Consider the following 27959-nt stretch of genomic DNA (forward strand, 5'->3'; position numbering starts at 1 on the left):
TATTGGTTTGAGCTGGAAAATTTTGCATTATCATCTTACTCCTCTGGAGTGTCTGAATTTAGTTTATCAAGCTTGCTTACATCCCACACAAAGCAAGGCACAGTATAGAAAGATGACTCTGGATAAGAAGTATGTCCCAAATTCTAGGACCACCCATACAATTGCAATTTCCTTTTCTTTGGTTAGTATTGAAGTCATGTTGAAGATAGCCACGAAGCTGATCAGAGGGCTGGAGCACCTCTCCTATGAGGACAGGCTGAGACAGTTGGGGTTGTTCATCCTGGAGAAGAGAAGGCTCCAGGGAGACCTTACAGCAGCCTTCCAGTACCTGAAGGGAGCCTACAGGAGAGATGGGGAGGGACGCCTTATCAGGGAGTGGAGTGATAGGATGAGGGGTAGTGGTTTTAAACTGGAAGAGGGGAGATTTAGGTTAGATATTAGGAAGAAATTCTTTACTGTGAGGGTGGTGAGACACTGGAACAGGTTGCCCGGGGAAGTTGTGGATGCCCCATCCCTGGAAGTGTTTAAGGCCAGGCTGGATGGAGCTTTGAGCAACCTGGTCTAGTGGGAGGTGTCCCTGCCCAGGGCAGGGGGGTTGGAACTCGATGATCTTTAAGGGATGGGGCATCCTCATCTTCTCTGGGCAACCTCATTGGATGTATCTTTTTAACGCTAGAGTACGTATTTCACTTTCCTGCTAACCACCTGAGAAAGCACACAGCACCGCGCCATACAAGTTACGGCGAATAAATCCAAGCTTCTGTGTTAAACTCTACTTGCTTAAAAGGAGTGGGTGTCTGGGGGTGTATCTGTGCTTAAATGCGCCTCCTGCGACGCCACACCTGCCTGAGGCGGCCACCCCCCGCCATCTCAGCCCGCCCTCAGGCGGTGCACAGCTAATGGCGCACGCCTCCCTCACACACCGCCGCCATTACCGGCCCAGACCCACTCCCTCGGGGCCGCAGTCGCCCCAACCCCCTCCCCGGGGACCAGCGGCTCGCTGGGACGGGCCCGGCCCGGCTCCGCCCCGCCGCTGTATAAGGCCGGCACCGCCACCCCGCCTACTCCCCCTCCCGGGCCCGATCTACGCGGAGCGGGAGGCTGAGGTGCGGCGGCCGCCGCCATGGTGTTGAACCCGGTGCTGGGGAAGCTGGTCAGCAAGAGGGTGGTGCTGGCCAGCGCCTCGCCGCGCCGGCAGGAGATCCTCACCAACGTGGTGAGTGAGGGAGCGATGGCGGGCGGGCCCTTGGCCTCCCCCCGGGGCGGGGGAGCAGGCCGGTGGCGTCGCCTCTCCGCCCCTCTAAGCGCTGCGCCGTGCGTGGGCAGCGGCCGTCCCGGGCCTGCGGGACCGTCGCCCGCCAGCTCCCAGGGGCTGGTGGTACAGGGCGGCCTCAAGCCCGAGCCCGGCCTCCCCCCGCAGCTGGGTGCGTGAACGTCGGGGTCGATGGCGGCGGCGGCGGAGCAGCCGCCGGGCTGCCCTGCCCGCCCGCCGGGGCAGGGGCCTGCCGGCCTCGGGGTGGCGGAGCTGCCAAGCTGCACGCCGGCTTACGGATGAATATAATTATTTATTTTTTTTTTTAACCAATCCCAATTTTTCTTGGTCAGTTTTTCTCTCTAAGCAAGTACGCGTGTTGTCAGTTCTGCGTAGGATCAAATCAGTATGAGAGTGGATTAAAGTATTCTGCGGCCAGGGAGGTGGGGTAATCGCGCAAATAAAAGACTTGCTCAGACTGAAAAATGCCTGCGCGATTACTTCTGGCATATAAGTGAAAAGATTGGAAAGTCTTGCAGTGGACTGAAATAATTAAAAATGTATTTATGTTGCCCTAACTTTAGATACTCAGTACTGAAACTTCCAAAAATTTGATTTAGTCTTCTGAAACATATGAGAACTTGGTGGGATTATAAGGTAGATGTCTCTTCTTCTTTCTATAAAGCCCTTGTGGAGCACGAGGGAAACCCTAACCCATCATTCAGAGCATCCAGCCCTTGTGGAGGAACGTGGCCACCTCACTGGGCAGGCTGCAGGTGGCTTTTGAATGATGCTCGAGTACTACAATGCATCTAATTTAGTTTGCTTAGTGTTATTATTCTCCGTGGGAGAAGCTGAACTTAAATGGGAAAAGGGATATTCTCTGTAAAAGATGGAGATGTGGAGAAGCACCAAGGTTCAAGCATGCACTCAATTAGGAACATAATGTGTCTGCTGTAGTAAATATATAACCTGAAGGCAAGAAGTAAGAAGAACAGGGTTTTTTGACAAAACTATACAGAAACTGGCTGTTCTTGGTTTCTGTTTATCATAAGTATAATGACACATAAAGTGTGGATGGTAAAGCTCCTGTAAAAATGTGTACTACTGGTGCACAAGTAAAGTGCTATGGATGGATTCAATAAAAACCCCCAGTGGTAGAGTGGCCTGTTTATGAAGTGTGTAAGTTTTATACTATTAGATTATTATAGAAGAATGGTGAAGTTACTAATGCCGTTATGTTCTAATAAATAATAAGGGTAAAATCAAGTAAGCACACCAGTTTAAAAGTTTTTTCTGTTTGGGTTTTTTGTTTTGAACTGCTTGCAAATGATATGTATATACCAAACACTGTAACAGAAGCATTTTTTTTTCTCTCCGTGTGTTTGGAGGGGAGGGATGTTAAAGTAGAAAGTGCAAAAATCAAATTTGTCACTTGCTTAATATGTCTTGGGAGCAACCTTTAATAACAAGACAAGATTGACTGCATTAGTTTCCTTTGTTACAGGGCCTGCGGTTTGAGGTGGTTCCATCCTGGTTTAAGGAGACACTTGAAAAGTCGGCTTTTGCAGCCCCTTATGAGTATGCTGTGGAAACAGCAAAACAGAAAGCTCTTGAAGTAGCAAACAGAATGCATGTAGTAAGTTACCAGGTGTTTTTGGCAATGAGATTTTTGTCTTTAAGTGGTGCGTGTTACTGTGACTTAATTTGCATGTACTTCTTAGGTGGTCTCTGAGTGCATTTTACCCACTACAGGGAAATGGAAGTTTTCTGTCATTTGTGAAAGAGAGCTTCCTCTCTTTTAACTCACCTAATCCAAAGAAGGCCTCATGCCTCAGTTTGGGCTTTCCACAAACAGAAGTGGCCTGCATCTCTTGTCAGCAGCGCACCTACTCTTGCTTGGGATGTGTACTTGGTAGCTCCTTCCAGCAGCCAGCTGTGTGGCTGGATCTTACCCTGACTCGGGATCGTACCTGTTCATTCCACTTGTTGACTGGGGAGGCAGATGCTATGGAAAAACACACTGATGTGAATCCAGTGCTTTGCTGTAGCTTTTATTGAACAGTGGTGCAATTGAACAGTTGTGACAAGAGAATACTCAGAATTTGTGAGTATAGAAGTACTGGAGGAAAGCAGATAAAGAAAACAAATGCAGTTTTAAAGCATTCTGGACAAAGAAAGAGGCAATTTCATTTTAAGAAGGGAGAAGCTGATGTGATTTCAGGTGCTGTATTCAAGGCATCCATTTTGTACCCTAAGTGTTACCAAAACCCAGTGATACAACTTACATCATTAGTGGCATATCTGACTTCTGCCCTTGGCTGTGATCACTGTGTGTGAGCACATAAGGCTGCTCTCTATCGGAACCTATTTTGAAGTCCAGCTGATTAGATCCCGCAAAATGTACCATAACAATTTCTTAATAATGCAGCTCTGAACGAGAGGAGTATGTTTGTTAAATCTATACAGATGGCAGAAAAGGAATGTCGAACACTTTAACCCAACAGTGTTGCCAGATGTCACCATTCTTCAAAGCAAATATTGCGTGATCTCCAGTGTAAATCGTTATCCGTCAACTTCTTTTCAGAGAATGGTACGGCATTAGGAGAGTGGATTTTAAACTCAACCTCAGTAACTGACTTACACTGGGCTTTCATTGCAAAACACTATGTGGGAGATAATGCTAGTTCAGTGGATTTCAAAATGCTCCTTCATATGGGAATTTTCTTAGTGATGTCTGGAATTAGTTCTACTATTTAAAGCAAATCAACAGCCTTTCTATAGAAGAATCACCTCCCTACAAACGTTTTAATATAATGATCACAGTTACAGACAAGTTTCCTGTCTTCCTGTGTTAAATAATAACTATGTGCCTCCTAACATGCAAGTAAATCAAAACTCAGTTATTGGGACAGATTGCAGTTTAGTGCCAAAAAAGGCTGACTTTTGACAAGGCAGATAGTTCTTTCCTGGATGCGTTTATTCATCAGTAACATATTTGGTCAAAATTGTGACCTGCGAATGGTTTGCTCAAGCTTCCTGTTTTCCTCACTTTTATGGTGATATAAATGATAACTATTCTGCAAACAGTGCGAAAGGAGAAACAGTGTCTTGTTTTCAGGTCAGTGTAGAACCCTACTGGTAAACCAGCAAACTTATGTTTTCTACCTTAAGTTTTAAAAGGTTTTGTTCTTTCTACCTCTTTTGACAAATACCTTCTTTCTTTATGCCTCTGCAGAAACACCTGAGAACACCTGATGTTGTCATAGGAGCAGACACGATTGTGGTAAGAAGTCTTCTGTGGTTTAGCATTGCTTTAATTTGACAGGTGTACAAAATACTTGTGTCTTTAGGTTTAAAGTTTGAAAGTTGTCTTCACTGAGAAGTTATACCTGCAATATGGGTGTGGGTTTTAGGGTTTTTTTCCCAACAAGGCAATTTTTGGTATCTTGAGTGCTAAACGCCTTGCTTGCTTAAGTATTGCCTTGGATCCTCTAGTATGTAATGGAAATTCTGTTCTCAGGCATCTGTTGACTGTCAAGAAGTGCAGATCATGTGAACTGTTCAATGTTGGGCCTTGTAGCGGGCATCACTTATGCATGTCATCTCCACAGAGACAGTGAACGGTTAAGGACAGAAGAACTTCAATTACCCTTTTGTTTGAGAGCTGCAGCCACTGGAGCGCTGGGTGTTGCGCTCATTCTGTGCTTGACACTAAATTACCTGTTTTACCAAAGTGCTTCTTGCTCTGCTCGGTTGACTTGTGTTTGAAGCTCTGGCTGAAATGATGGTTTGAATGTCATTTCTGACCTCAGTTTCTGAAAAGTCAGAAAAAGCAGCACACTCACTCTGTCTTTCTGTTTTAGACTGTGGATGAGCAGATCCTGGAGAAACCAGTTGATAAGCAAGATGCGTATAGGATGCTGTCAAGGTCTGTAATTTTAAGTAAGATTCCAAATGTGTGTCTTAAGTTCTTTTAAAAATAAGAGCTATACAGATACCTTGATCTATATGAAGAGCTCAGTGGACACAAATTTTTCAGTCCTTTTTAAATAGTGTAAGCCTCTTTTGCTACTGAAGGAGTTAGACCAGTTTTTGTGTTAACCCACAGCTGCTTGCTCTTGCCCCTTCACCTTAGGAAGCTGATTAAGGACACGATGAACCATTTTGTTTTCAATTGGATTAGTTTTTAGAGTCACTTATCACAATACTGTATATATGCTTCAGCTGGTACAAGAAGGGGAGATGGAAAGAAGTAATGATGGGAAAGAGGACAGAAACATCATAGAAGTGGTTTGGGGCTTAATGGTTAATGGAAAAATATTGCATGTACAATAAAGTACATGGTGATGTGTGTTCATGGATAATTGCTTTAAATGCTGTGGTTTAACTGAAGAAGAAAAATCTGCTTCGATCAGTGTTCTCCATAGAGGTTTTTTGAGGCTTCTGTTTTCCTGACAGATGCTTTTCCCTACAAGGTTAATGTTATTTTGTAGCACACAATTTTTTTAAGAAATACCAGCTAAATACCTTTAGTCACCTCCTTTCTGAAGGATGAGATGTGGTGAATCCACTAGTCACGCTTCTGTTTTATGGGGGGGAATACAGAAAAGGTGCACTGCTTGTTTCACCAGTCTGCATTCTAACTGCGAAGAGAATACAGGTGGCTTGGTAGTTTATGGAGGTTTGTTCTGTAAGTCTATTTTAGATATTATTTTTTTTCATCCATGATGTAGGCTAAATTTTTGATTCTTTGTGGCGTTTTAGTAACTTAAAAATAGTTTTAAAAAAAAAAAGTGTCAGCAGCATATGTTAGTAGGAGAGATTCCCAAAGGAGTCTGTCTGGCAAGAGATTTCTCACAACTGTTTTTGCTTGAAATCATGCCAAGTTTGGTTAGTTCAAAAACTGTTTGTTTGTGGGGTTATTTTTGCAGAGCTTAGTCTACTTCTAACACATGCAAATGTCTTGGGTTTGGGTTGTTGTTGTTTTTTAAGTTCAGTGGGTAAGTCACCTAATCAGGGATATGAAATGCACTTAAAATTTAGGTTTTTATAGCTCCTTAATTTTGTTCTATATGAACAGGAGAAAATGCAGACAAGATGATCTGATACCTTGGATATATGCAAATATTTAAAATTTTCACTCACTGATTCATTTTACAATTAATTATGTGCAATCTTGTGGGGGATAGTAAGAGTGCAAGATGCTTCTGATCACATCATATTATATCCTGGCTAATCTCTAGGAGACTATTCCTTAATTAGTCTCTTCAAGGATTCAAGTTCTCATGCTATTTATTATACTTCCATTTGCTTAGACATTAGATTAATAAAGCTCTAAAAATTAATTTGCCACAGTGTGGCGCTCTGGAGCCACTACAAGAGTGAGCACATGGGTCTGGGGTAGGAGTGCTCATAGGCTCTCCTCCTCAACACTCTGCATCTGTGACTGCCTGGGGACCACTCTGCATGAAATGAGTACATAAGCTCTAGTTGCCTGTCACTTGTTTAGTCTAAGTTGCATCACGTTGCTATTTATTGCCAGCTTTCAGTGAAGATGTCTGTAATAGCAATCTTTATGCTTTTTTCTTATGCATTTGAAATAGTCACTTCTCCCTGCGTACAGTAAATAAGCTGGTACCATGGACTACTTTTCCAAATTGTGGACATTCGTACAAGTCAGGTGTTGGACACTGTAAATTACTGAATCTCTTGATAGTATGTTTTTGTTTTGCCAATATTCACCGATATTGAAATGAAAAAATAAAATAAAATTGATTTATTTAGGATACATGTCAGAGCCATCAAGTGATGTATTAATATAATGGTCTGTTTCCCAGGGTTTAGTAAAAGAATCTCGTAGAACATTTTTGCACATGACAGATTGCATAAAACTGTTGCTTAATGCATACTTTTTTCCCTGACAGGTTGAGCGGCAAAGAGCACAGTGTGTTTACGGGAGTGGCTATTATACATTGCCGCAGTAAAGGTACATGTGCCATTTTATTGAAACTCAGTATTTTCATTAAAAATTATTCTCATAAAGACTTGTATGAGTGAAGAAACAGGATGGTAATTTTTCATATACAGTCTGAATTGGCTTCCTACTCAAGATGAGAATTAACTTATCAATATATAAATTAAAAACTCCCCACAAAAGCCAGCCTTCTTACTGTATTCAGTTTTCACACAGGAAGGAGGATGACAAAATACAATAGACTTTAGAAATACTGTCTCTGAAAGCTATGGGACTAATTAAAAGACCAGTGTAAATTGTGGGAATATTCTAAATGAAATTCAAGTAAGGCAGTACAAACTGTGGGACTGAGCAGAATCTGATCCATATTAACTTTATTCCTGTGTTTTAGTTATACAAGCTGATGAATACAAGTGGTTGCTGTATCAGTAGTTACTTAGTTTTTCAGTAAATAAGGGAGGCTTTAGAGCCCATTTTTAGGGGATGAGTAAAGTAATGGCTTAATGCCTCAAATTGTTAATATACTGTAGGGAGCTCTATGTCCTTTATCAGATAATTTATATAGTAAGCAAGTGGTTTTTATGAGAACTGTACCATTAATATAATTTAAGGAGTGTTTTGTTTGAGGGACTTCCTCAGACGATTATGCCAATATTCTTTTAGTGGAACTTTTGCAAGAAAAATCTCTCTGAAATTTCACTGGACATAGTCTTTCTGCAGACAAATTACTTACAACTTCTAATATTTACTGGAATGATTACTCTTTTAATAGAAATAAAGTCAGTCATCCAGTACCCTTATAATATGTTAGTACAGTAGAAAGACAGCTGCTGCAAAAAAAATAAAACGTGCTATCAAGGGGTTCCTGTGAGGAGTCAAGCAAGAATAATAATGCCTTTCATTGCTTACTCTAGGAAGAAAGTAAAAGTGCACACAACTGCAGTACTGATGCTATGATAGCATGTCTCATCTGCAGTTTAAAAATTTAAGCCACATCATGTTCAGATGACTAAAAATACCATAAGTCTGCATATCCCCAAGTGATGCAATCAATGAAAGAGTTTTCTAGAATACATTTTTAGTTTTAGTTCATAATTACAGTGCCATTGCTAAGTACCAAATATCTGTTACAGATGGGATTTTCATCTTGAGCTGATGGGTTTTTTTATCAATACTGAAAGATGTAGTAATCTGTCTTCATATGCAACAACTTTTTTTATTTCAGCTGAGTCATTAAATGTTTTTTCAACACTAACACCATTAACAGTTGGTTAGTATTCTTCCCTTAGTCTGTACTGGGATCCTTCTTACTTATGAAGAATTTTCATGGCTGTCAGACCAGCAGTAATAGGAGATGCTGACCTTGATTTTTATAGGAAAGAGTAGAAAGAACTAATAATCTGCACTAATTTGTGCAAGGCTGTTTCCTTTTGAACGTGTTTTGGAAAAGCCTCCATCCACAATGATACCGGATTGACAGTGTACCACATGCAACAGGGTCTGCACCCAGGTGTGCGGTGCTTTATTGCACCTCTGACCTTCTCTCAACTACTTCTAGATACCGAAGACTGAAATAATCTTGTTATTTCTTGAGAGCTGATACGAAAATGACACTGATGGTTACTGATGGGACTGCTGGATGCCTGAGTCTGCAGTACAGATCTAGTTGCACGTTCACATTCAAGCATTTGTAACAGTGATGTTTTTAACTATGAGGTGGCATTAAGAGTTTTTTGACAACAGTCATAAAGTTAGATGGATGTTCGTAGCCTTCTTTGTTCTTGGTGCGGATTTGTATGTTAGCAGGCCATAAATAGCTCTGCATGAGCATTGTTAATGTAAGAGTGCATCCCACACAGGGAGAGCAACCTGTTGGCCCCAAAACAGGACCGGAGAGGTTGAAAATGCAAGCTTTTACTTTTTTGGGGAAGTTATGAATCCACCATCCCTGAACAGCATTAGTAGTCATTTCATACATGTGTAGTGTCTTTATATTTTTTCCAAGCAAAAACTGTCAAATGAATGTGAACTGAAATAAAACTGAGATGTTATGTGCTCTAAACTACAGGTTTTGTTTCTAATAAGACCTCTTCCTCTCTGTAGATAATCAGCTAGAGACGGAAATCACTGATTTCTATGAAGAGACTAAAGTAAAATTTTCAGACCTGTCTGAAGAGCTCTTATGGGAGTACATTCATAGTGGGGAGCCAATGTAAGTAAGACCCTGAAGCTATCACATGGTATTTGAGAATAGGCCTTAGGGTATCTTATTAGCCACCAACATAAAACATTTTGTCCTGTGTTTTATGAAATTTTGCGATAAATGACTGTGGGTGATGCAAGGTGTGTATTCGGTTCTTGCCTAGAACTACCATTCCTCCAGGGAAAGTGAACTATCTTTTTAGTACCCTAACAAATTTGAAAATTGAAGGCTCTTGAAATACTCTTGATGAGAACAAGTACTCATGCAATATAGAATTACCTCTCTGTTAACAGAGGCCTTCAGGGAGCTTGGATACCTGAGACAGTGGATTGTTCTCATTATAAAACAGGTGAATAGAGTGAGTACTGGATAATCAGGGTATTGCAGAACTTTACTGAAAGAAGCTAGAACTTTGTTTTAGTTTATCAAAATCACACTGCTCTGATGCAAGAAACACCAACTCAATTTTCACTTATTCTTGTGGCCAGCTTATATGTGTTCTTATGCCATAATTGTCTCTTAGCTCATGTGTTTCCTCCACCCTTGCAATATACTAGTTACTTAAAGACAACATCAATTCAACAGAACAAATAGGATGAGAACAGAATGCCTAACTACTCCTAAGATGAAGTTGATTAGATTGTTTAAAAAAAAAAAAAAAAGGAAAGAAAGGACTTACTGGAGACAACACAGGATTGGATTGTTTGTGACTTCATGGAATTTGCCTTTCCTTCATATTTGCCAAAGCTTAGTGAAGGCAAATCAGGCCATAGTTAGCCCTACGGACTGCATATCTGGTGATCTGAGGTGAACTCTTGGCTCTGACTTCCATTCTGACTGTGTAAGAATATCAGTCATGGTGTTTTCTACACACATTTGTGCTATAAAACAATAGTCATGTTTTACTGGGGAAAGAGGAACCAGTGTAGACTTTGGACTTATTTAAGTGCTTATGTGTAAATAAGGCATACTTTCTGAAGATGTAAATTTCCCATCTTAAAAAGAGACTGAAGCTAAATTGGATTACGCAGAGAAGAATCTTTTAGCAAGGGTATAGTTTGTAACAGGAATTCCTAGTTAGGTTTTTGGTAGGTGATCTTTAGTATGCAGCTGATCAGAAAGTTGCAGTTCGAAAGAGAAATGACCATGGATTTTTAGGAGGAATGTCAGGTTGAGTAATACTTTGGAATACTCTCATTATTTCCTCTGGAATAAAATACACTTAGCAGTGCTGTGCTGCAGCAAAATGGCTCATGAGCAGCACTGAGTAATTCTGTTCATTCTGCCAAACAAGGTGTGTGACAGCAAGGGTTTCTCAGGGACCAAAGGTTCAGAGAATATATTTCACTAGTTCCTGGAGCAGAAGACAATCAATCCTCGTTCATATAATCAAGAGAATAGGAAGCATTTGCTCTGGCCTTGGGAAGGAACTACTAAATGTAGCGTCATATAAGTTTTGCAAAACAGTAAGGAGAAGTTTCTCACAGGGGTCTTTTGGTTGGGTGGGGTTTTTTTGTGGTTTCTTTTTTTTTTTTTTTTTTTTCTGTCCCCTCCTCCATGGACACCGATACTGATTACATGCTTATGTGCATACAGGTTTTTTTAAACACTATTGCAGTTAAGTAGTTAAGTGACCATTTGTTTGTTTTCTTTTTTAATGGCTACTTAATTTTGTGAAATCATAAAGGACTTAATGACCATATGAAAAGTTAAAAGAAAGTAGACTCTTTTATGCTGTTGAGAATTGGATTGAGTTCTTTTTATAGCAAGTCAGTCTCTGGTGACACAGGGACTAACTCTAAAAGTATATAGCTGACATAAAGCATGAATAAGGGAGGAGAGAAAAGCGCTATCTCAAGCTAGACTGTGATGAGGCTATAAAAACCCCTCAAAAAATTTTGGCTGCAGAAAGATGGCCTTTCACTTTGTTTTATTCCTGTTAAAATGCAATATTAAAGGAAAAGCTCCATTCCCTCGTGTATAGCAATTCAAAGATCCCATTTGCTGGGATACTGATTCCTCTGTTTTTCATAGGAGACTACTGGAAAGGGAATCCAGAAAAAAGTTCTAAAGGGCTGGTTCTGATCAAATCCAAGATGAAAAATCTACATTCTTCTTTGTGTAATAACCTTCTTTCACAAGTAGTTTGTGTAATTCCATACTATCTAAAGTTAATAGATCTGAGACTGACTGACCTTTGGTTTCAAACCTTGCTGACTTGGACTTTCAGATTTGGTGTTATCATGTAGTAATCATACTTTTAACTATCTTGTTCCTTAAATGTGAATAGTAAAATGTCATGGTAATACTAGTAATTTGGCATAGGAATGTATTTTCACAGAAAGTAACCTTGGAAATTTAATTTGTCTTTAGGTGTAATTATGCAAATACACTGTGTGGAATGGAAATGCATACAGGCAGATAAGCTGTGGTAGACCAGCTGTACTGGTGAATTGTTTGTGTTCTATGCTACCTTTACTCTTAATATGTTGGTTTTGCTTTCTGTCTCCCAGGGACAAGGCCGGTGGATATGGAATCCAGGCCCTTGGTGGAATGTTAGTTGAGTATGTCCACGGAGACTTCTTGAATGTGGTGGGATTTCCTCTGAATCACTTCTGCAAAAAGCTAGCAGAATTGTACTATCCGCCCCCTAAACATAATGTACAACATAAAAAGTATGACTCTATCCCTTCCGTGGACACTTTTGAGAACCTAAGTGATGGAGAAAGTGAATCTTCAAATTTCACAGAGCACAAAGGTGCTAGTAAGTTGGACACCAGTGGGATGTGTTCCTCAGGAGCTATTTACAAATCTGAAAACAGTTCTAGTGTCAGAACTGGTTTTATGGTACCTTTGGAAAATCAGAATGGAGTGTTGAAAAGTGCAGCAAAAGTTCCATCTAAAATTCTAGACCTAATGGATGGTTTTAGAGCTTCAAAGGTAAGGGAAAAAATAAAACTACTCATAACTGTTAACTGATATGATTGTTTCATTGAACTTCAATATATAGCAGGTAATGTGAAATAGTTAAGATGAAGTAAGAATGTATCAATAATTAGAATAAAAGGACCTCTGAAGTACCAGAGAATCTAAGATAGCTGAAACTTCTGGTACAGCGAAACCACTGGGGTTTTTTGGTATTTGCTTTTAGCTGTTCTATGAAATTTTAGTTACCCATTTGATAAAAATTTTTGTCTCTTGCGAGGAAAAAAAGTCCTCAGAAATTTTTTGTCATTGCGTGATTGACCTCAGGTATGAACAGCGCAATTGTGCTTCCAGTATGTCTAGAAAGAGTACCCTCTTGCCTCCCATATGTCCCTTTTGTCATCTTGTCCAATTAAATGCAGTTTATGCAAGATCATGATTTCCACTGGCTACATCAATGGTTCAGACTCTGGTGTAATTGGGAAACTTAAGAATAACAGTAACTTTAGAAGTGGAACAATTACTGCAGAAGTAAAGTGGAATTTTGTAGGGAAACTTCAAAATGCTTTTAAGAAATTTCTCACTAATTACTAATTTTTTTTAATATTTTTCTTTACTGAGCACAATAAAGCAGGAAGTTAGCATTATATACTCTGTAAAGAAAGCATTTAATATGGTTAACTTACGTGACTTAAAACTGTGACAAGAATTGTATATATTACATTTCCTTTCTAACTTTTAATGCTTAGCGTGAGAATTCTGTGGAAGATCTTAATTTTTTTTATTCCCTATTAAGGAGATTATTTTTTTAATACCCTGTTTCATGTTCCAGGTATGTTTAGCTGATAATGTCCATGCAATGTCTGATGGAGACATAACAGCTTATGAACAGGTCACATGCTCTGTGTAGCAGCCAAGTGTGATAAGAAATGAGTAACTGGACATTTTAAGGGCTGCCACATTTTTTACTCGAAACTCCAGTGTAGAGAAGAAGATGAAGGAGAAATGAACACCAGTAATTCTAATAGATCACTGATCTCCATGAAGTCATTCATGTTTTAGGAAGAGGTGAAAAAACTGCTGAAGTGGCAGTGAAATGACGAACCTGGAGCTAAAGATAGAACAGATTTGAGAGGGGAAACACGCAAGACAATGGACAATGGTTTTGCTGAAACAGCAAAAAGTTTTACTTGAATCTGAAAGAAGACCGTAGTGTGGTCACTGTAGATGTGTGGGCGTGCTGCTTGCAGGCATGCAAAGCAGTATGGAGAGATTTGGCATAAAGCAAGCATTGAGGCTGCTGTGTTTGTGAACTTCCTTGTGTATCCATAGGGAGCGAGTTTTGATGTACTTGAGTGGGTGAGATGATGCTTAGCAGTTCTTCAATTTAAGTAAAAAAAAATAAAGAGAATCATCAGCATTTTGTTGCATATTATGTACACTATTTACAGTAGTGTGATGCCGAATTCGGTTTTGTGCTGTGAAAAACAGTGGAGGTTGTAAACAGGTGCAGAAGCTTGACTTTCCTACTAAACCAGTGTAAAGTCATAGTATGAAGTGCTGAGTTTCACGTTGAACTAGTGGGAATTTTTTTTTCTCAGGGCTTGGCTCTTTGTAAAATTAATTAACAGCTGCAATGAACACTTCCTGTGATCTGACAAAACTTAAAATCTCTCTACTTGCAGAATAGGGATAAAAGCAGAGAAGCATTTAGAACTTGAGAGCTTTTGTGAAACTACTTCATTTTAAACCTTGAGTGTTGTTTCAAGGATTTCATAAAGCAGAGTGAAATCTCCTGCAAGCAAAGATGTTGCTGCCTATTTAACCCTGAACGGCTGCTGTTACAGAACAGGAAGGGATAAGGGTTAGTTAAATCATACTTTCTCAAACTTAGTATGTTCTTAATTTGCATACTCTGATCCATACTCAGAGTATTTTCTTTGATATTTCCCCTTCCCTCCCCACCCCAAACTGGGAATTACAAAATGCTAGAAGAAGTGATTTGGATCAGTCAAGCTGTTGACCCCGTCTTCTCACCTTCTCTTTCCTGTTCTTACAGTTTCCAGGTGGTATCAGTCCAAAGGTTGTGCAAGTAGCAATTTCTTAGGAGTTTTGTTAAACTGTATTGCGCTTGTTAAAGAGCAGTAGTTGTGTAGAATAATTCTAGGCAAAACGTATAATTCTTAGGTTTCTTGATTGCAGTCTTTTAAGTACAGCAAGCTAATAATTTTTTTTTCCTACACGTAGGCTCTGTTTGTAGCCTCTAAGCTCAAGATGTTTGATCATCTGAAAGCTAAAGGTCCATTGAAGGCTGTGGATATTGCAAATGAGGTTGGAACCTCTGTGTGTGGAACAGAAAGACTACTTGATGCATGTGCTGCTCTTGGATTACTGGAGAAAACACCACAAGGTGACTAATTTCTCCTTGTTCCCAGCTGCTTGAAAGGCATGCTGGACTGGAAGAGATGCTTTGAAGGTCACAGGGTCTGACTTGATCTTGTGGATAACTTGGATTTGAGGAAAGGGGAATAGATTGTTGCTTCTTTGCTTTCAATATTAGTAGCTGGCATTGTTTTATTTTGGCTTTACCTAATAAACACATTCAGGTATTCCTTGAGGAATCCATAGATTGCTTTTGCTCTCTGGACATGGTACTGACTAAATTTCTAAGAAAAAGTTACACGGGCAGTCCCAGGGAGAAGTGTAATAGCTCAGATGTATCATTTGTACTTGAGTCACAACAACCCCATGCAGCGCTACAGGCTTGGGGCAGAGTGGCTGGAGAGCCGCCCGGCAGAAAAGGGCCTCGGGGTGTAGGTCAGCTGTCGGCTGAACATGAGCCAGCAGTGTGCCCAGGTGGCCAAGAAGGCAACAGCATCCTGGCTTGTACCAGAAACAGTGTGGCCAGCAGGACTGGGGAAGTGATTGTCCTCCTGTACTTGGTGCTGGTGAGGCTGCACCTTGAGTACTGTTGTTCAGTTTTGGGCCCCTCACTACGAGAAAGACATTGAGGTGCTGGAGCGGGACCAGAGAAGGGCAGTGGTCTGGAGAAGAAGTCTTAATGAGGAGAGGCTGAGGGAGCTGGGGTTGTTGAGCCTGGAGAAAAGGAGGCTGAGGGGAGACCTTATTGCTCTCTAGAACTACCTGAAAGGAGGTTGTAGCAAGGTGAAGACCAGTCTCTTTTCCCAAGTAACAACCAATAGGACAAGAGGAAATAGCCACAAGTTATGCCAGGGGAGGTTTAGAATGGATATTAGGAAAAATTTCTTAATTGAAAGGGTTGTCAGGCATCGGAACAGGCTGCCCAGGGAAGTGGTTGAGTCACCATCCCCGGAGGTATTTAAACGACGTGTAGATGTGGTGCTGAGGGACATGGTTTAGTGGTGGACTGGGTAGTGTTAGGTTAATGGTTGGACTCAATGACCTTAAAGGTCTTTTCCAACCCAAATGTTTCTATGATTCTATCTAAAATAAGGACCATATTCCATTCCCTGCTGCAGCAGAGTCACAATCTTCAGCAGAGAGTCGCAGGTTTTAAGGAGGAGAGCTCTGAAATGTGTCCTTCTTCATGGACAACAGCTTAAGTTTTAGTGCCCCTAACTGGAACAGTGCTTGAAGTTGTATGTAGATGAGGGAGTCAGTATTGGGATGAACGTTTTCAGTCTGCACTATGTAGTTATAAGTTTCCATATAAGTTATAAGCATCATTTGTTGGTTGTTGTCGATGGTGTTGTCAATACACCGGAGAGATGGGATGTCATCCAGAGGGACCTGGACAGGCTGGAGAGGTGGGCCCAGGTGAACCTCATGAGGTTCAACAAGAGCAAGTGCAGGATTCTGCACCTGGGCCGAAACAGTCCTCAGCATAAATACAGGCTGGGGGATGAGGTATTAGAAAGCAGCCCTGAGGAAAGGGACTTGGGGGTGCTGATGGACGAGAAGCTGGACATGAGCAGACAGTGTGCACTTGCAGCCCAGAAGGCCAATCACGTCCTGGGCTGCATCAAAAGAAGTGTTGCCAGCAGATCCAGAGAGGTGATTCTGCCACTTTACACTGCTCTGGTGAGACCTCACCTGGAGCACTGTGTGCAGGTCTGGAGCCCTCAATATAGAAAGGACATGGACCTGATGGAGCGGGTCCAGAGGAGGGCCACCAAAATGATCAGGGGGCTGGAGCACCTCTGCTATGAGGACAGGCTGAGGGAGCTGGGGTTGTTCAGCCTGGAGAAGAGGAGGCTTCAGGGAGACCTCATAGCGGCCTTCCAGTACCTGAGGGGGGCCTACAGGAAGGCTGGGGAGGGTCTGTTTACAAAGACCTGCAGTGACAGGATGAGGGGCAGTGGCTTTAAGCTGGAGAAGAGCAGATTTGGATTGGATATTAGGAATAAGTTCTTTACCATGAGGGCGGTGGAACATTGGAACAGGTTGCCCAGGGAGGTGGTTGAGGCCCCTTCCCTTGAGATATTCAAGGTGAAGCTCGACGAGGCCCTGGGCAACCTGGTCTAGTAGGGGGTGTCCCTGCTGACTGCGGGGAGGTCGGACTAGATGACCTTTGGAGGTCCCTTCCGGCCCGGGCCATTCTATGATTTACACAGTAAGACCCGAAATGCTCAAGTGCCAAGAAAAGGAAACAAAGGAGGCTTTCAGCTCTGTTAGAGGACAAGACCAAGGAGAAAGACCTAAAGACAAAACATACTGAAGAAAGCTTGAGTTTAAGGGAAGGAGAAGCCATAATCTAAACTAAAATGCAGTGAAGAACGAAGAACATGTAATACTCTCCCTTGAATATTAGGTGTATAACTAAGGTACTCTGGTTTAAAAACAAATAACAAAAAATCAGTGCCTATCTGTATCCTCCAACATCTACATTTTTTTTTATAAACAAAATACCTGCTCCTTTAAGAATGAGAAGACCTTTAGAATGATTTCATAGAAATCTTTGCACAAAAAATAATACGATTCCAAGATCAGGATTTGCTAGCTATTTAAGGGCTACACAGGAAAACATGCCTTCAGGTTTTAAGTGACAGTTGGAAAGTACTGAAACAAAGCTGGTTACAATTGTTTTCTTCCCACAAGGTTACAGTAATACGGATTCAGCAAATACCTACCTGACCTCAGATGGTGAATACTCACTTCATGGCTACATTATCCACTCTAATGACCACCTTTGGCCTCTCTTCACAAACTTGGAGTCTGCTGTCAAAGAAGGCAGCAGGCAGAACCATCGAGCCTTTGGAAAGAAAGAGGAGGATTTATTTAAGGTAATGTAAAGTCTTATTAGCATCAAAACTCACTGTGGAGTCCAGAACTGATCTAGGGTCAAATGGAGACTGAGCTGTCTAAGAAAGCTGTTCAGTCTCAGAAATTGTAGAAACACAGTGCAACTCGCTAGTCTCAGACTTCTGTTCCCTTCAACTTTAGACTGGAAAGTGCTGGAGCAATCACAGAATGTACTGGGAAATATGAGTACTGACAAAAAATTCTCTCGCTACAGTGTTGGCCATCCAGCTAACACGCTCTCAGAACAACCTCTGGGCATGTTTAATTTGCATTTATGTTAGAGTAGCCTAACTCATCAATTATGCACCTGGTGAAGCAGGTTGAGGGGGCATAAATATTTTTGTCTGCTTAAGGAGAGGGGTAATAGAGTGAGCAGGAGAATATGTCAGGACTTCATCTCTGACAGTAGTACTGGCTTGAAGTGTACATCAGACTACATCCTGCAGTTCTTAATTTGTACTTAACTTGTAGATGCTGGTAGAGCCGGTCTCCTTGAGGGATGTAGACAATTCCTTTTATACAGTTGATGGAAGGAAATAAGAGGTTTTGGAGACTTAAGAAGGTCCTGTTAGCCTAATGTACCTAGATTACTGGTGGACAGAAACTCCTTTAAGAATCTGTCAAAAGCTATTTTAAAGGGAGTTTGGATACTTTTTTGTTAGGATAGCTGCTGCAGTAGATGCTTAAATTTGTGTGCATATTAAGTGTTTTAACGTGGGTGACCTGGATCTCATCGTTTGTTAAACATCTGGATTACCAACTTGAGTTTGCTTGGGTGATGCTTGTGGCAAGAGACTACCAGTTCAGGCCTGAACTTCATACCTGTACAGGATAGTATGTCCAAGCAGAATATATGGGCTGCCCATGGCATTGTGCATACCACCACCTGGAGATACTTCCACTTCATGGTAGCTGTAAGGCTAGACATAACTGATGAAATCTGTATGAAAGTGTGACATAAAGGGATTCATGCTTATGTATCATTTTAAAGGTAAAGGCATGAGGGTTGTGGTACTGAGTGCTTGCCTCTCATCTAATCATAAAACCCAGTATGAGCTTTAATGTTTCTAGTTTAAGTTATGGTCCAATCATCTCGTTATTTTCCCATCAGAAATTCCTGTCAGAATTAAATGAAAGTAATTTGTGAGTATATCAAGAAGAAGGAGGTACACTTTAGGAGACTGAAAGAAAAAAGTCAATCTGCCCTTTCAGACAGTTTAAAATCTGGAGACGTTTTGCTGTGGAGCAAATATGTTAGTAAATGTATATCAAAGGCACAGTATTTCTTTAAAAAACACTTTTCAGATTATCCCTTCTTCCTGCTATGCTGCCCCAGCTTCAGCGGGCAGAAGTGTAGAATTGAACAGCCCTTGGAACGTCACCAAGACTGGGTTCAAACCAGTCATGTGTATGTGCTTTGAGACTCACTGCAAAAGATGCAGTGCAGATGCAAAAGATGTCTGTGTGATCAGAATTTTCTAGAGGATGCAAAAACCTACTTATCACTATAGTGAAACAGAAAAGGATTTGGATGAGCAATTAGTCAATGGCACTTTTAACTGATCTTTTAATTTTAGAATGCTAATGTTAATGGTGTATACCTACTACCTTGGTTGTACATAGTTTTAGTTAAGTTATGAAAAAAAGCTTCAATTACTGTGCTTTTTCCCCTTCTTAGGACTATTATCAGAGCCAGGAGGTGAAGCAACGTTTCATGGCTGCCATGCACAGCATTGCCCACCTGACAGCAAGAGATGTGGCTACAGCATTTGATCTTTCACAGTTTAAGTCTGCTTGTGATTTAGGAGGTATTGCCTGTAATTGAACTGGTATACCTATTAAAAGAAAAAGCTTGATTTCAGTACCGTATTTTATTACTTAAAAATTTTGTGGGTTTTTTTTTTTTTTACTAGAACTGAAGTAATTTTGTCTACTGGTGTTTTTCTGGTATTGTAATGTCAGAATAAAAGGACTGGGTGCAGTTAACTGACAGCAGTGTTACTTAAATGGTATTTGAGTAGTTTTAAGTGAGTGAGTATCACAATCAGTGACATACTGACACATAGCTCATCACAGAAGCAAGTGGTTTGTGGCTCAGCTGACAGAATATTGGGCTGAGAGCTCCATTTTCAACTGTGCTGTTGCTGTCCTTTGGCATGTTCAGGATTTTCAAGAGTAATGAAGGATTTATTTCTGAATCCTTCTGTATTGGGCTGTCAAACTTGAAACACTGCACTGCTAGAACAAAAAGTTTGGATTCTTCTAGAATGGATTTAAGTGTTTTGTGTGTTGTTTTAATTATTACTATGTAAGATGAACACCAAAATGGTGAAGTCCAATGATAAACCTGAAGAACCTCTTCTTGTTAGTGTCCTTTTTTACCCTGTGCTCGGAGTTGCACAGAGGGAGTGTTATTACTTAGGGAAAGATCCATTGAAGGAAGAACACTTTACTTAGTGCCTGAGGAGGTGGGCAGCATCCTCAGTAAATTCTGAGGAATTTACACAGTACTGGTGCAACCCTTGCCATTTGTGCAGAGATTGCAAGACTTTACCATCTCTATCCTTCACCATGCTGGAGAGTGTTTGTCAAATTTCAGATATCAGTGCTTTGTAAATGGTAAATGGTTCTAGTGCTCTTCATCCACAAATTACAAGTCCTTGTCCTTAATGTTCTTATGCCCCTCAAAAAACCTGAAGTACTTGTATCAAAGGTCATATTAGCAATTCTGTGGCAGTAAGGAGTAATGCCTACATTCCCCAAGCTTTAAAGCATTGCTCAATCCACCAGGAAATGCTATTACCCATGTTAATTGTGGAACTGACTGTCTACTTCTAATTCTGAGTTGAGATCTCTATCTTAATGTTATATACAGTCTTGCCTTTAAAAATGTCTGCAAATGCTGGGAGAGAAGACTTGATTTGACTTTTTAAAAAAATTTTCAACAGGTTGCACGGGAGCTCTGGCGCATGAATTAGTACAAATATACTCAAATCTCAAGGTCACAGTATTTGACCTTCCAGAAGTCATTGCAAACACCTCTTACTTTCAGCCTCCAGGACAACACACAGCTCCAGTGACATTTTTATCAGGTAAATATAACATATGATCTTTTGTCTTATTTCTTTTATCCTGGAGCACAGAGCGGGCTCTTTTGCTGCAGAAAATGCTGTGTTATGCTGCTCTGACCCCAGACGTGCATCTTAGTACAAGGCAATGTAGGCTCACCCACGCTAAATGGGGATGCTGTACATCTTAAGCCTGTGGAGATAAAAACAAACTGGCTATTGTTGGAGAATGTGGATAAATTAGTATGAATTAGTCATTTTTGGGTGCCACATGGGTGTAGAGGCTGCATGTCCTTTTCTCAGGCTTTTCATATCTAGGCTTTATATGTTACAGAACTCTTACCTGTCATCTGCTCTTTAACCACACTTTCCTTACCTGCAAATCAGTGCATCCCTGTACCTGTTCATTCTTGTTTCTTTCTGCTGAAGCTCCTAGTTCCTCCACAATATTTTCATTTCATTTTGTAGGAATGTTCTGTGTGGTTTCTGTAGGAATGTACTAACTCTGCTTTCCAACAGGTGACTTCTTCAAGGATAATCTTCCAGAAGCAGATCTTTATATCCTTTCACGTGTTCTTCATGACTGGCCTGATGAAAAGGTACATGTGCTGTTAAGCAAGATATCAGCTGTTTGCAAACCAGGTAAGTTTTTTTCATCTTGTGGGTTTAAAGGTGCATGTTAATGCATAAATATAATGCATAATCATAAGAAGTTCATATTTTAAAAAAAAAGCATATTTTTTCTGTCTGATGCTAGTAGCCTTTGCTTGAACGTCTATGCTTGCATTATGGTAACACCTACTAAGAAAAAAAGGAAACAAAGCTGCTAATAAAACTATATAAAACAAGCCCTTACTATAGTTGCAGACTTCACATACCGACGACGTCATCTCCTCCATCTCTGCCATGCCCAGTCTTTCTTACTAAGCCCCGTATTAGCAAATACCTAAGCGTGTGCTTATTTCTCTACATACAGGTAGTCTAACTAAAGTTCATTCAGGTTAATCAAGAAGCAGCAGTTTGTTTTGCTATCCCAGTAGTGCCCAGAATATGATAAACTGGAGTTCAGCACTACTTTATGCACAGATTTCTTGAGAAATATGTAGCCTCTTCTGTTTTTTTCCTACATTTGGACAGTATAAAAGATAAAGGGAAACACAAAAAGGAGAAAAGCCTGACTGCTAAAATCAACTGATTTCTTAATCCAACAGGATTAACTGTTGCTATGGAGCCTGTTTCATAGGAGAACATCCAAAATTATGCCTAGGCCATAAAGCATAATACTGTTTATAAATTATGAAAGACAATTGTGGGTGACTGTCTTAATCTTCTTATGTGAAGGTTGGGGTATGACAGATGCTTACAAGAGTTGCTTGGTTCAAATGAAAACAAGACTGAGTTTAAGAGCATAGTCAGGAAGTGATCTGAACTTCACTGAAGTAGAGACAGTGCTCTAAACTCCCCCTTCCTTTTAACGATTAATGGTTGCTTCCAGGAAGAGATTACTGAAGGTAAATTTCCATCTCCAATTTCGACTGAAGACCATTAAAACACTAGCCTGAGGCACCTCCCTAACTACCTGAACGCAACACTAAAAACTTGAAGCTAGAAATACTTTACTGAACCACTTTTGGTTGTTTTGCAAATGCAGGAAGTGCCTTCCTAGTGGCAGAAATTGTGCTTGATGAACGGAAGACGCACCCTCCTAGAGCTCTACTACAGTCCCTCAGTATGACTGAAGGCAAGCAGAGAAGTGGCTCAGAATATAAACAGCTACTGGAGAAATACGGATTTGCAAATGTACAAATTAAGATCACAGGAAACTTGTTAGATGCTGTTTTGGGCTTCAAGGAGAATCTGTCACCATAATGTGCCCAGAAGCAAACTGGGATGCTGAGTTTTTACAACACTTGTGCAATATACCCATCACCAACCAGGGCATATTGTCAGTTTAGGATCATTTTGACCCTTTACCTGAAGCATAGTTGTTAAAGGCCTTGTATAAAAGTTGGACTGCAGCTTCTGCAGGACTGAGTTCTATCCATCTAAAAAGTGTCTGGGGGAGGCTGAAACTCCTATGTATTAAATACCTTTATGTCCAGTTCTTTTGGCTAGTTTGCAGACTGCATTAAGCTTAGACCTGACATAGCTGTCAAGTCTACGGCATGTTAAAACTAGGAAAGTTAAAACTACAAGCTTTTATGAACCACATTAATACCTTATTTTTCTAGGACATTAAAATTAAAGAGAATTCTCTCCCTGCGGTGTATCTAGTGGTTACTGCTCATTTTTATCAGAAATGAAAAAATAAAAATGAATACTGCACCACCTGTATGAATTTGGGGATGTTAGTGCTCCTTTTCACTTTTCTGTGCAGCTTTACTCAAACATCTCAAGGATACCCTTTTTTAAGCACTTTTTTCACAGGAAAAAGTGAAAATAGGACGAAGCTCAAACATGTTCCTACAGCAGCTATAATGTCACAGAGAAACTTCAGCAGACTCTCACCTCCAGCTGCAGTATGTACCCACACAGGCTGCAGCTGAGAGCTATTCCTATCAGTTCCAGGTTTTTCTGAGTATGATTAAATGACCATACAAGCTTTCTGTCCCATTACTTGAGATGAGTTTTAGGACTTAAGTATAAATTCTTTTATTGAAAAGTAAAAGTAGAAGTTTCTTCATGTTCCATTCTTTTGTTGGAGAAGTACATACTGTATCCCATCTCTTCAAGTAATTTGTGACTGATGTTACCTCTCCTAATGTTTATTTTTCCCTGATACTTCATTGATACTTATTTTTTCTATTTAAAGTGTACTTTGTAGTGGAAGCCTTCCTGGAGATTAAAGCTGCACTTTCAAACTGGCTTTCTTCTCTGTCAGTTGTGAGTTTCTTGCCTGTCACACTTCTGCAGCAATAATCCAAATAAGGCAGTGCAAAAGAGGCTGTGCCTATGCTGAATCACCAACCTCAGCAAATTAAAGAGAGTTGATAAGTGAGGTCAAGAGTTGCATTTGCCTGGTAGACTCTGTCTTATGTTACTTAATCAGAAGTTACTTTGCTCTTTGAGCACTGAGTAAAGCAAAAGTGCCACATTGATTCAATTCATCGTGAGAAACGTGCTTACTACAGAGCATTTCAACTGTACAAAATCAGGGAACGTCAGACTTTTACCATCTTGGGGTTTATATTTTTAGCAGAAGGTTTTTGTGAATGGAAATTTGACTGATCTCATCTACACATTGAAAGAGATAAGGCGAAGTATTCAACAATTAAATAAAATTTAAAATAACTTTATTTTCCATATTGACATGAAGCTTGCCATTATGCTTAGCAGGTTTGTATTTCGAGAGAGATTCATTCTAGCAATCGGATGTTTCTCATCTCAGAGTTATTCGTGAAGTCCATAAGGCTGTTCTTTAAGTTGCTGTAAGATGTTTGAGCCAGAAAGTTTCAGTCCTAAAGCTGGCACATCTGTAACAGTCACAAACTTTAAAACTGTGCCTCCAAGTACTATGTATCTGACTGTAAAATTTGAATAGAAGTTGCTTGGCTACCGCACAACCTCAATGTGATTAAAGCACAATACTCTGTACACGCTAAGCATTAGTCCCTTGGGCATGGCGTCTGTGGTATTGTGGTATTGCTTTGCACTCTCTGGATAATTAAGCATTGGAGCAGGTTGGCCAGAGAGGTTGTGGAATCACTGTCCTTGGAGGTCTCAAGATCTCAGAACAATGCCCTGAACAAGCTGAGCTGACTGTAGAGCTGCCCTGCTTAGAGCGGGAGGTTGGACTAGAGATCTCCTGTGGTCCGTTTCAGCTTAAGCTGTTCTATAATTATTTGACATAGCCCAGTCACTTGAGAAATTATAAAGTCGTCGTCTTTCATTAATGTTCAAATTAAGTTTTTCAGTTGCTCTGGAGAAAGCTGGTATCTTTTGCTGACTGGTAAAAGGGGTGTATTTCATGGTGTTACACTGAAGAGACTTCCTAAGCAATAGGCATAACTGAGGAAAATTTGGGCCTGTTCACTAATCAAGACATAAAGAGTGAGGAGGCTACGTTTTAAAAGTTCCAAATTAACTTCTGCCAATAAAAGCCTGCAGGTTTTGTGCTTCTTGGGAAGTGACATTCAGCTATGCCTTCTTGAGGATGCTGTCTTTTAACCACACTTGCCTTAACAACAGTTCAGAGGAAGTGTGATGCACGGAAAACAATTTTTTTGAGGTGGAGAATTGTGAGGTTTGTTTTTAAAAAAAAGTTTTGGAGGGCTAGCACTTCACTTCCCTGTCCCGTCCCCCCTTATGTTTTGGCTGGAAATTATGTCCTTGCTAAACAGTGGTAATTTGGATTAAATTACTTTCTAATTCAGAAAAGACTGTTATGACCATTAGGACCATTAGGTTTTATCTCCTATAAAACCATGCCCAAAATTTATTCATCAAAGTATGCTTTCTGAAAGGGTTGAAAGTTAGTTCTGTTTCAGTCCCTCTCATGAAGAAATTTCAATTACATTAGTAAATCTTCATTAACTGCTGAGATTTATTTTTTTTCTTTTTCCCTGTACTAGCTTAATTTACTGTGTCTAATTTTTGAAGGTGTTCTTCCCACATTGGTTGTGCTTTCTGGATATATTTTTCCAGATCGCCCTGATGGTATCTAGATGTCCCAAATAATTTTCCGTGGGAAATTATAATGACGGTTCTATTTGTGTCCTCTTTTCAGAATGTACGAAATTTGAACACTTTGTCTTCTAAAGCTGTAATATAATAGTGACTTAGAAATCATAGTTCTGCATTACTCTAACTAGCAACGTCTGCTGGGTAACCAGGAACAGCGATTCCCAGGTCCCTCTGTTGAAGGCAAAGGAGAATCACACGGGAAAGGGTGAGGGGAGTGGGAATAGAAAACCCTGAATCCTAACAAATGGGCTTCATCACCCTAACTTTTGATTCCTAAATATTGGGCGTTCAAATTATCTAGTCACCTTGAGCTCTCCAATCAGTAGAAAAACAGGCATTTTCAGAGGATGGTTTGTCTCACCCATCTGTGAAAGGAAATTTTCTGGTTTTCCTAATAACAGTGATTATACATTTAATAGTGGATAGAGTGTATTTAAGAGGGCCAGCTGAAATACAGCTATCTTATCTGTGGATGACTGAATTAGGGCAGAAGAATCCCACTGGAGAGATAGTGTAGGTTGAGGCACACCTCAGATCTGCTTGGCTAATCCTTTTCTTCTGTGAAGCAGACTTTTGTCATTGGTTCCTCACAGGGCAAGTGGCCTGGTCTTGCATTTAGTAAGGTAGCTGATGATATGGGGAAGAAACAGAATTTATTAATAAGCTGTCAGAAGGACTTCCAGAACTCCTGATACACGCCGAGCCAGCAATTTTATCCGTAGATCTCAGTCTCCTGTTTAAAAAACTGCAATGTTACATTTAATTTACTTTTTATCAATTGTTAATTGGCTGAGGTGTATGAGGAACAACTCAGGAGATTGGCTTAAGAGTCAGAAAGATATGAATGTTATGCAGCACTTAGTACTCAAATCACTGTAAAATGCTGCTATTTTGATCTGAGCTAGTGGCCTCCCGCCCCCATTGTGCCAAGAGAAGCCTCCACATAAGATGCAAGGCCAAAAGACAATGAGTAAAATAGTGCTGGTTTTGTCAGCAGCCCACGCTTGTCTTCCCTTTCCCCTCACGGGTCTGAAGATGGAGAAGGAGGCCGTGTGTAAACGGGGTCAGTTAAGTTCTGCTCGCATGCCTAGGTCAGTGCTACCACAAAGGCCTCAGTTCCTACGGAAATAGTGTACAACATTGAGTCTCATTCTCTGCTTCTATAATGCTCGCATCCACCGTTTTGTCTGTTTGGCACCATTTTGGTATTAAGTGCGAAGCAGCAATATATCCCAAAGAACTGCTCTTCCTGTCTTACTGTTTTGCATAAACCTCATGCCAGGTCTACAGAAGTGATCCCTTCTTCCCCTGAAAACGGAGACGTGACTTGACTTGGGAGTGTTTGATCCCTCCATAGCATGGAAGGGAATATCCTGGGTTTTGTGAGAGGAGTAGGTTATACATTTAAGAGTGGATTAGTCATTTAATAGCAGAGCAAATCCATAAATGATAAATTAAATCACCCATGTCTTGTAGTTTGCACCCTTATATATGGCAGCAGAAATTCTCTTGCCTAATAATGGATTAGTACTGTTGCATGTATTTGTTTTTAAATTAGGCTGTGGGATTTTGCTGGCTGAAATGGTGTTGGATGATGAGAAGAAGATCAGGAACACAGCTCTGCTGCAGTCTTTGAACATGCTTGTGCAGACAGAGGGAAAGGAGAGAAGTGGCTCTGAATATCGACACTTACTGGAACAACATGGATTCACAAATGTCAAAATCAAATTGACAGGAAATTTGCTAGATGTCGTTCTCTGCATTAAGACCTAGAAAAAATGGGTTTAGTAGTAAAATCTGGATGTCTCTAAACATGTTTGATGTTTTGTAATTATGCAAATACATTCTCAGTTTCCCATCAATACCATAAACAAGTGTCAGCTTTCTGAAGTTACTTTTAAAAGGGGGAGCAATGGATTGCATTTATTTTGAACTTGAGTAAAATGGTGCCAGAAGATTCTGGCATCATTTGAGATGGCAGTGAACTGTGGCTGCACAGCACTACCCTCAGAAACAAGTCTCCAACCACAAATGGTGTCAGCAGCCTGACAGCAGTATTCACCTTGCTGACAAATCACAGCTTCTTCATACTTGCTGCCGTTAGAATACTCCAGATTTCAGACCAGCACACATTGCTTTCCCCCTTTTTCAGGAGGTTAAAGCAGGTATCATTTCAATACTCCATCACCATCCATTTTAATATCATTTTATGTTACACTCTCTACTGTAAATAAAGAAACGTTGTCTAATGAAGTCTGGAAACCGCTACTGCACTGGTGTAGTCAAGATTGGAAACAGAAGAACTGGAGCAGCAGCTTCTAAGGACCCTGAGTCAAGACAGAGTCCTCTGCCTTCTCTGAGGCTTCTGGAAAAAGGCAATTGTATAAAAGCGCAAATTTCATCTGTGGTTATAATTGGAGAGGAAATGTGGGGGCACCACATTTGGTTCAAGAACATCCTTCTCCTCCTTTTTAGCCCTGCTTAATTTGAGAGCTCTTACGAAAGTGAATAGCAGACTATGAGATTAGATAAAGAACAGAAAAGAAAAAAAAAAAGTGCAGAAACAGA

General features: G+C 40.5%; 1 protein-coding gene across 2 annotated transcripts; it reads left to right on the forward strand.

The window, feature by feature from the left end:
* The first annotated feature begins 887 nt into the window (after window positions 1-887).
* Window positions 888-27642, forward strand: ASMTL (acetylserotonin O-methyltransferase like). 2 transcript variants are annotated; one of them, XM_074146260.1, is made up of 13 exons: window positions 888-1216; window positions 2760-2891; window positions 4491-4538; window positions 5119-5183; window positions 7180-7241; window positions 9333-9441; window positions 11946-12372; window positions 14605-14767; window positions 17437-17621; window positions 19319-19448; window positions 20589-20732; window positions 21228-21350; window positions 26950-27642. In XM_074146260.1, the coding sequence occupies exons 1-13, from the start codon at window positions 1124-1126 to the stop codon at window positions 27162-27164; spliced, it is 1896 nt and encodes a 631-aa protein (XP_074002361.1). In that variant the 5' UTR covers window positions 888-1123; the 3' UTR covers window positions 27165-27642. The 2 variants fall into 2 exon arrangements, with proteins under 2 accessions (XP_074002361.1, XP_074002353.1); XM_074146252.1 differs by lacking the exon at window positions 26950-27642 and adding an exon at window positions 22360-22976 and having other exon boundaries at window positions 1076-1216.
* Window positions 27643-27959: the final 317 nt, after the last annotated feature.

This window comes from Numenius arquata, chromosome 1 (assembly GCF_964106895.1).
Source record: "Numenius arquata chromosome 1, bNumArq3.hap1.1, whole genome shotgun sequence".
Lineage (NCBI taxonomy): Eukaryota > Metazoa > Chordata > Aves > Charadriiformes > Scolopacidae > Numenius > Numenius arquata.